This window comes from Merops nubicus, unplaced genomic scaffold, assembly GCF_000691845.1.
Source record: "Merops nubicus isolate BGI_N331 unplaced genomic scaffold, ASM69184v1 scaffold25560, whole genome shotgun sequence".
Taxonomy (NCBI): Eukaryota; Metazoa; Chordata; class Aves; order Coraciiformes; family Meropidae; genus Merops; species Merops nubicus.
This window is the reverse complement of record NW_008581237.1, coordinates 46380-54974: the sequence shown is the minus strand read 5'-3', so window position 1 is coordinate 54974 and position 8595 is coordinate 46380. Positions and strand designations below refer to the sequence as shown.

Here is an 8595-nt window from a genome sequence, read left to right as displayed (position 1 = left end):
CCCGCCGGGCTGCTCGGGGGGAGCGGGGAGCCACAGCGGCGAGGCCCGGGCCAGAGGCAGCAGGGCCCCTCCTCTCTGCCACCTGGGAAGCACTCCAAGGCATGAAACTGCCCGAGATGGGACAAGGGAGCAAAGGAGGGGAGCCTCGGGGTGCCAGGCTCTCAGCTGGGGCAGGGGAAAGTACAGGAACTGGCCTTGGTTTCTGAACGACACCCTCCAGCTTTAACTGAAGCCAGCAGTTTCGGCACATCCATTGCCTGCAATGGACACAGCACTGGAATACCCTGTTCTTAAGCACGAGGGCCAGGCAGAGGTCTCATCCTTCAAAGTGCTGGGACGAAGCAGCAGACTTCTGTCCTTCGTCCCCTCTGCCCACGAGGGACACCCTTCCCCACGGGCCACCTCTTCGCCCAGGCCTTCGGGCAGGGTTTGTGCTTGCTGCAGTCACACATCCCCGCAGAGGAATCCCAGCCTGTGAGACAACTTCCCAAAACGTCCAAGTACAAACCAGGGAGCAGTCTGTCCTCGGGGTGTCCTGCTGCCAGCATCGCTTCCACCACAGCAGCAGGCCGTTGGAAACAAAGTGACCAGCTGGGGCGAGGGGTGTGAGGAGGAAGGACAGCAAAGTCAGGCACAGAACCCCGACAGCAGAGCTGACAGCCTGCGCTCGATGCACAGCTTACCTGGGAGACAAAAAAAAACCAAAAGAAATCAATTTCTCATCTACCTGGCAATACAAAAGAGTATTGAAGCATGCTGGAGACTGGAAAGAACAAAGGCAGAACTTCAGCAAATCTAAGCAGCCCTTTGAGAGTCATTACCGGGCACTGATTTAGACTAGATAAGGACCTGGCTGCAAACACCCTGCTGGGAAGGGACAGGTTGAAGGGTTGAGTAATTGGAGACCCAACAACAAAAGCCTGGAGGCAGCAGCCCTGACAGAGGTATCAAGATGTTACAAAGAACCACCATCCACTGGGAACAATTTATTCACTTTTAGTTACTGGCGTGGCTTTTGCCAGCAGGCAAGATGGCTCAGGGTCTCCAGTGCCACTTGTCAGGGCTTACAACTGAGAGACTCAGCCCAGCCCAGCATGGTCAGTGCCAGATTCCCATTGTCTGAGCCTAAAACTCTCTCAAAAGTTAAATGCATAGTGGAATTTCATTCTTCTCACAGGAAGACTTTTGTATTTCTGTGTTTGTTGTTTTACTTTTCAGAAATAAGTGATCACATACATGAGATCCAAACCAAAATGGATACCCACTACAGCCTGCCTTCCAGTCTAAACCCACTCTCCTTCAGCCTCTTGGCAACCTCTGCCCAGCAGCCACTGCAGTTCCACGTTCCCTGGGCCATCAGAGGGATGGTTCCTGCTGGAAACCAAACCCAGGCCCCTGCTGCTGCCAAGCCACTTCCTTCAAGTTCTTTCACACATCAAAAGCTCCAACAAAGGCCTGGCAATCGCTCTGCATGGGAAGCTCTCAAAATATGACTCAGAACAAGGACCTGCACTCCTAACAGTTTTCCCACTGGGAAAGGAGGGCAGGCTATGAGGAGCTGTTACAAGGTAAGAGATCTCTGCTATGTTCCCCAAGATAGAGCCAAAGGAATAGAGGCTGCTGGGTGCTGACATTTCTGATCCATGCAGCTAAGAAAACACATACTGTACACTGGGGGAAAAAATAAAAGTCACCCAACACTCACATTTATTGATGTTTTCTATGTCCCCCTGTTCAGTGATGATGTTCAGGAGCCCCTCCATCAGCAGCAGAGCCTTGTGGTACCTCTGTGCACAGTCCTCTCTGTGGTGGAACATCTCATCCAGGGCTGCAGACTGCACCTGCAGGCAACCAGCCGGTGCCAGGAGGTTACTCCCAGCCCAGACCCAGCTTTCCCAGCATGGTCCCAGCTGTGTGAACACCTCCCTCACCCAGCCTCCAGAGGCTGCACACAGCGTCTGAGCCTCCGTGCCAACCCCCCTCCCAGGTGCTCCCTGGTTATTACCATTTGCACGGCGTAGCTGAAGATGAGCTTCTCTGCAGTGATGCTGTTGATCCGATCCATGAGTTTCTGTTTGTCCAGAAAGAACCTCTGGAGCCTCATGTTGAGGCAGTGGCAGGATGATACACTGGATTTGTAAAGCTCGTTCAGCTTCTTCACCACTGCAGAAGATGACAGAAATGCTTTAGGCACTACTTTCAGTTCTCCCTGTGCCTCCCCATCTCTACGCACAGGACCCCAAATGAGCAACTCCAAGAAATAGGGCTATGTTAAAGCCAAAAGACTGGCAGGAAAGTGCTTGTTGCACCACCAGGTTCTTTGTCCTTTCCTCTGTCACCTTCACCGGCTGCCGTAAGCACGTGGCGAAGCCTACACATGTGCCTGGTTCACCTGAGGCCAGCTCTATTTTTGTTCCCTTCAGCTGCCACAAGGCACAGAGCAGCCTGGGCCACGCCAGAAGTCTCACACACCAGCAGACGTGCCAGGTACAAAGCTTCTGCCACTTGCTGGGTGCTGACGTGCCGTGAAGAAGGACGTGACACGCTTGTGGTACCTGCTGGAGCTGGGTGTGGGTGAGCAGCACTGACTAAGCAAGGGAACCTCTCTTGGGACAGTGCTGTCCCAGAAAGAAAAGCCACCTTCCTTCCTGAACCACAGCACCCGCCGGGAGGTTATGGGACACAGAATCAGGAGTCAAATATGATTCTCAGGGATTAAATAACAATCCAAACCAGTGAGTGGCACCACGGGCTTGAGCCTGCCTGGCTGCGTGGCAGGGTCTGCACAAAGTACTGAGTACAAACTCCCACCCACATCTGGTGTGTGTTAACTGCTGCCACACATTTGGAAGTCCCCACGCTGCATGATGTGCTCCTGGGGGAGGCAAATTAATCCATAGCATGAAGCAGCCTCTCTCAGCTATGATGCAGAGGGGCAACCTCACAGGACAGCCAGGCACTGTGAGTAAATCCAGCCCTCCCAGGCAGAGGTACAAGAGCAGAGAGCCCAAGAAGACACAGCCCCATGGAAGACAGGCTGGGGTAACTCTTCACTAGAGAAAGGACTGAGGCACAAACCCACAACCCTATCAGGGTCCGACTCTCAGATCACCCTTCTGCAGAAGGAATTTGAGGGAGTGGGAACCCTGAAACTCATGGGTCACAGCAGGAGGGTGAAATGGAAAAACTCCATGAGAAAAGAGTCAAGGGAGACTACTTAAAAACAAACAAAAAAAAAACCCCACACAAACACAGCAATATCCTCAAAGTATCATTTGAGCTGTGCCCAAATTATCCAGAAAAAAGAGGACGGCTGTGGGTTAGGACCCTGCCTGGCACACACTGCCCAAGGACACTCCAGGGCAGTGTGCTGTCACGTTTCCCTGCTTTTTCCAGATACATGGGACACAAGTACCTTGGAAACCCTCTTGTCCTCACTGTGCTCTGACAAAGCTCAAGGGAGCAGCATTTTGTGGGGAGAGAAACAAGACAAGATAGCTTTGCCCAGTTCCCACACACTGAAGGATGAGTGACATTATGAATCCAGAAGTTGCAATCTGCCCTACAAAGAGATGCCTTTATTTGGGTTATGGCAACTTTCCTGTTAGCCTGACCTTGTGGAAAATGTGTAGTTAAACCTGAGGATCTTGCTCCATAGTGCTTGCTACAACATATGTGCACTCACTCTAACTTCTGTCTCCTGTTTACATCCCATCCCAAGGCAGCACAAGTACTTTCAAAGACTAAGCTCTTGGGGATGGCAGCTGGTGGCTCAAGTACTTCAAGTCCTTTAGAAAACTCTCTCAGTACTATTACAATGGTAGATTTTAAGATGATATTTTTTCTAATCACTGAATCACAGCCAGCTTCCATCACAAGCCAGCCAGTAACACTAGCAAAGAAGTGACTCTGGCATTACCAGTATTTTACTTCCTGTGTTTTTGTTTCACTTGAAAAATCATCCTGCCAAGTCACGTCTTCATCTGCCAGGCCAGCACTTCCTAGGACATGCACTGTGTAATTAAGTTGGGACTTATGTCAAGTACAAATAAGCACCTAAGATAGAGATGCACAAGGGATCAGATAAGAGACGTTCCCCTCTCACTAATCAGTGCTGAAGATTCTCACAGGGGTATGGCAGGAGCTTTGAGACAAAGTCAATGTGAAGAGAAAACACTCCCCTCAGAGTGCATTCAAAAGACCTGGCCGTGCAAGGGGACAGTAAGAAATAAGCCCCTGGGTGTACCCAGTGGGGGAGATCACACTCACTCAGCCCCCTCCATCCCCCCTGCAACACTTTTAATGCTTCCATTCTGAAGGAGCCCTTTGCACCAGGTGCCCAGCAGCTCCTTACCTTGCTTGACAGTGGAGGAGAGGCACAGCTTGCCAGCTTTGATCTGCTCTATGGCCATCTGCAGCCCCGAGGACAGCAGCTCTGCTACCTTCAGGTACAGCACCAGCTGCTCTGCGTAGCTGCAAAGAGAGCACAGGGCTGTGGGACTCCACGGACGGGCAGCACCCGCGTCCCGAGGGACCCGCGTGGAGAGGGGGTGACGGGGCAGCTGGGCAGCTCCCTGCTGGGCCCTTACCTCCACTCCCTGCTGAGGAGGCTGATCTGGTCGGCCACCACGCTCTCCTGGAGCTGGTACTCGGCTGCCCCCGAGGTGCCCATCTCGCTGGAGCTGCCCTTCAGGGCGGCGATCTCCAGCACGTAGTGCACGAAGGCCAGCGTGAAGCGCAGGCTGCGCAGGATGTCCGTGTGCTCCTGCTGTGGGAGGGAGGCCGGGGGGGGTTACGGGGGGAAAGCTGCCAGGCCACGGAGGGCTGCTCCCCTGGAGCTGTGCCAGAGACCCAGCCCAGCTTCCAGAGCTAACAGCAGGGCCCCAACACCCCCAACACGTCTGCTTTGGGCAGGGGCAGCCAAACTCAGCCTGGAGCCCACGCCGCACCAGTTCCTCCTCCATGGTAGCACCTTGGAGAAGCTGGTGAGACTTGCTCCAAAATTACAAGCCCCCTTCCCAAGGAGGGTTCCCAGCTCTGTGAGACTCCTTCAGAAGTCAGCCAGGAAGGGGGAGGGACCATCTGCAGCGTGGGCCCTGCTCTGGTCCCCACCACAGCAATGCTGAGACAAAACTGAAAGCTTATGTGGACTTCAGAGTGGCAACCTACTACACCACAGAAAACTGCAAACACAGTGTGTCCCACCCTACAGCCCAGCCCTCACTTAGCCCTTGGTCTTTGTGTCTTCTCAGTTCAGTGCAGTGAGCCCCAAGTGAGGTCCTCTGAAGGGACAGCAAGGACCACCTTTTATCTGCAACTCTGCTGCTTAGTGAGTGGCACACACTCTAAGCACTACGCTGATTTCAAAGCAATTTTTCCTCTGCTATTACAGATCAAAGGGCATTATCCCATTTCTGGGAAGCTGCATTGCTTAAGTCACTGAAAACATTTTTGGGAAGTTAGCATCTGTGGCAAAACTGAATGCTTGTGGGCCCTTGAAAATGAATGGCTGCCTGGATCAGATGCAGATCCATCATTTGTACTCTGCAGAGAAGCAGCCAACCTGCTTATTCTTCAAATATTCAGTGGCTCATTTCTCTCCAGGGGGGCTGGTAAGGATGTTTCCTACATTAATTTATCCCAAAATCCCACACTCAAGCCCTGCAAGCTTTTGTTTTTCATTGGCTCAGGCACGTGGCTGCTAAGGCAGCTCTGGCTATCTGAAATAGGAATCTCTCCTCCCACTGTCTTGCTACCTGGACAGTCCAGTAAGGTAAGGAAGTGTTATCTCCATCTTCCTCTATTTTATTTAAAAGCAGAGGAGGAACTCAGAGACTGAGTAACTGCCAAGTCATACATGAAGTTTGTGGCAGAGCAGGAAATTGTTGACATCTTGCAAGTCTCAGCCTGGTATCTCTAACCACTGCAGAGTTCTTCCTCTGCTTATACACTCAGCTTCTATTCATTATGCTGGCCTCACAAGAGTCTCCCTTTCTGCAGCTATCTCTGTATTGTGCTTTTAAAGCACTGCAAAAGAAATTAAAACCTAGCCTTCAATTTGCCTTGTCTGCATCTAAAAAAAACACTCTTACAAAAGATGGAAGAACCACCCATCTCAAGGCAACAGGTTTGCTCAAGACAAACAAAGGTGATTAAAGAGTAAGCACCTGAAAGTACCAACAGAAATCAAACAATCTGCCAGGTTTGCATTCTGGCCAACTCCACGGAGCACAAAGAGGTCTCAAAATGTGCTGTAAAGGTTCTGTGACCTGCAAATGGATTACTGTGCTCAGCAGAAATGACAACCAAACCCAAATGACTCATTACAGACACAGAAGCTGAGCTGAGTGCTATTAAGATACACCCTCAGGAGACTTCTCTTCAGACCCCTGCTCACCCTGTGGTGACAGCTGGCAGGACCCCATACTTCTGAGATCTCACACAGGTAGGATGCTCAGTCCAACTCTCTACTATTTCAATCACATCAATGCTCAAAGTCCTTGCCCTGTAGCTCTACAGGTAGTTAAGCAACCAAATGCAATTCAGTGCAAAACTGACCCAAAAATGGAGATAAATTCTGAAGTAGAAGAGCAAACCCACATCCTTAAAACAACATATGCAGATCTCTGTAGGTACCTAGGTGGTTTTAGCAACACCAGCAAAACTGAGAGACAAAGAGCCTTCCTCTGTCCCCAACAGCCCTCAGAGGCATCACAGACAGAGCTGAAACCACGACTGAACCTGCCTCCCACCTCTACTGCAAACAGGCAGCCTGACCTACACTGCAAATATAGTTCAGCTCCAGAAGCATTTGCTCTGCTCCACCTGCCTTCAGCCCCTGCAGAGAAGGGAAGCCTGGCAGCCTTTCAGCTCAACAACCTGGTTCAGCCCTTCTGGTGCAGGACATAGTGTCCCCTCGCCTCCATCAGCAGCACAAGTGCCAGGTTTATTTTCCTGCAGCTCCTTCCAGCAGAGCTGTGTCACTGCCCGACGACCACTAAGTGACTAATGCTCTCAAGGCAGCTATTGCTAAGGCTGAGCCTTTTGAGAGGGAAAAGGCCCAAAGTACCCAGGTTTTCTTCAGAAACTCTTAATATAGAATGCATCAGGTAATTGATGTTTCCAACCTGCAATTACAGCTTGGTAGCAGGCTCAAAAGTCACTGTGACCAATATGCCCTGGGCTTTCTGAGCACTGCATTGGCCTGGATCTCTTGAAACCACTTTGCCCCATCTTTGGAAGCAGCTCCCTTGGCTGCAAACGTGGAGTCACCTGACCTCTGGCTTTGCTTCACTTTTATTCCCCTGTCCTTTGCCTCTAACAGGTCCCTGGGATATACCCAGAGATATACCCACCTCCATGAGTGTCTCTTCGGGCAGCTCTGGTGCCTCAAAGGTCACAGCACCCTCCAGGTTGGCGGTGATGGGGTCAGCGAAAGCGTAGCGGAGACTCGGGGGCCCTTCCGCAGCCTCCCCACCAGCTCCCATGGCCAAGTGCCTGCCCGTGAATGAGCCTCCAGAACTGAGGGAGCTGGAAGACCCCACTGAGAAAAAAACAACAGGCAAAGGAATTAGTATCTTCAGCAATTCCTCACCCGGCAGAGGGGACGACCCTGTAGGATCCAGGATCCTGAGTCTGATAGGAGCCAGAAACAGGTATTTTGGAGGAAGATGAAAGGACTTGATGCAGAATAACCACTGCCCCAACATAAGCTCCTTAACAACTCAGGTAGACCAGCTTACAAGTTCAAGCAGCTTTAATGCACCTTCCAGAATGTCTGTCGTTTATGGAGACAATTCAGAACTCCTCTTTTTGTCCACACCCTTTCTGAATCCTGCCACAGTATCTTGGGCTGATTTTTACCACACAACTTCCCCATCCATGGACCAGCATGGTTGGAAGCCTGGTTCCTCAGCTTTTACACTACCACTGAATGGGCACCTCTGGTAAGTGAGGGTTTTATCATGGTTTGAAAACATCAGCTACTTGCATGCAGGCCAGGAGAGCTTTCCATTACATGTCCTGCACTTCAGCTTCCCCCCCTGACAAAGAGGAAGCTGGGCACAGAGTGACTTCAGCTGAGCCACGACCCTAACCTCAGGACTCAGGAGAGCCTGTAGGTATGGTGTCCACCAGACAACTCCCTCACCATCATTTTTTCCCCCTTCTTGACCCTGGATCCACTCTAAGAGCACATTACATATGAAAGATGGACACTTCAAAAAGGAGTTTCTGTCTCAGGATATTCTTAATACATTCACCACTTCCAGAGAGCTTCCTATCCCCTGACACACTGCTACAGAGGGTTAGGTTCTGTCTGATGGGGGGGATGGCAATACAAGCTACAATACTCTGCTCATTCTACCAAGGTGATACTCTCCACAGAGATCCTTTGGAGGGAGATGTTTCTCTTCCACTCACAAATTTAATTTGCTACCCTACCCTGCTTTCAAAAGGCTCAGCAATATAATAATGCACCACTGATCTGCAGAGGCACAGTCTCCTCTCCTGCCAACGTTCTCTCCCTGTTGGCAGCTACGCTTCGAAGCAGATCATCAAAGGCTGGTAGAGTATTACCAGATCTTTCAGAGAGAG

At 51.1% G+C, this 8595-nt stretch overlaps 1 protein-coding gene across 1 annotated transcript in view; it reads right to left on the bottom strand.

Annotated features, from left to right (window-relative positions):
- Positions 1–627: 627 nt before the first annotated feature.
- Positions 628–8595, bottom strand: part of ULK1 (unc-51 like autophagy activating kinase 1) — a 52486-nt gene continuing 44518 nt past the window's right edge. The window contains exons 18-23 of the mRNA XM_008949344.1: positions 7356–7543; positions 4590–4768; positions 4355–4473; positions 2006–2163; positions 1706–1841; positions 628–683 (exon numbers count right to left, since the gene is read on the bottom strand). Coding sequence (XP_008947592.1) covers positions 628–683; positions 1706–1841; positions 2006–2163; positions 4355–4473; positions 4590–4768; positions 7356–7543 — 836 coding nt within the window. The remainder of the gene's footprint in view (positions 684–1705; positions 1842–2005; positions 2164–4354; positions 4474–4589; positions 4769–7355; positions 7544–8595) is intronic.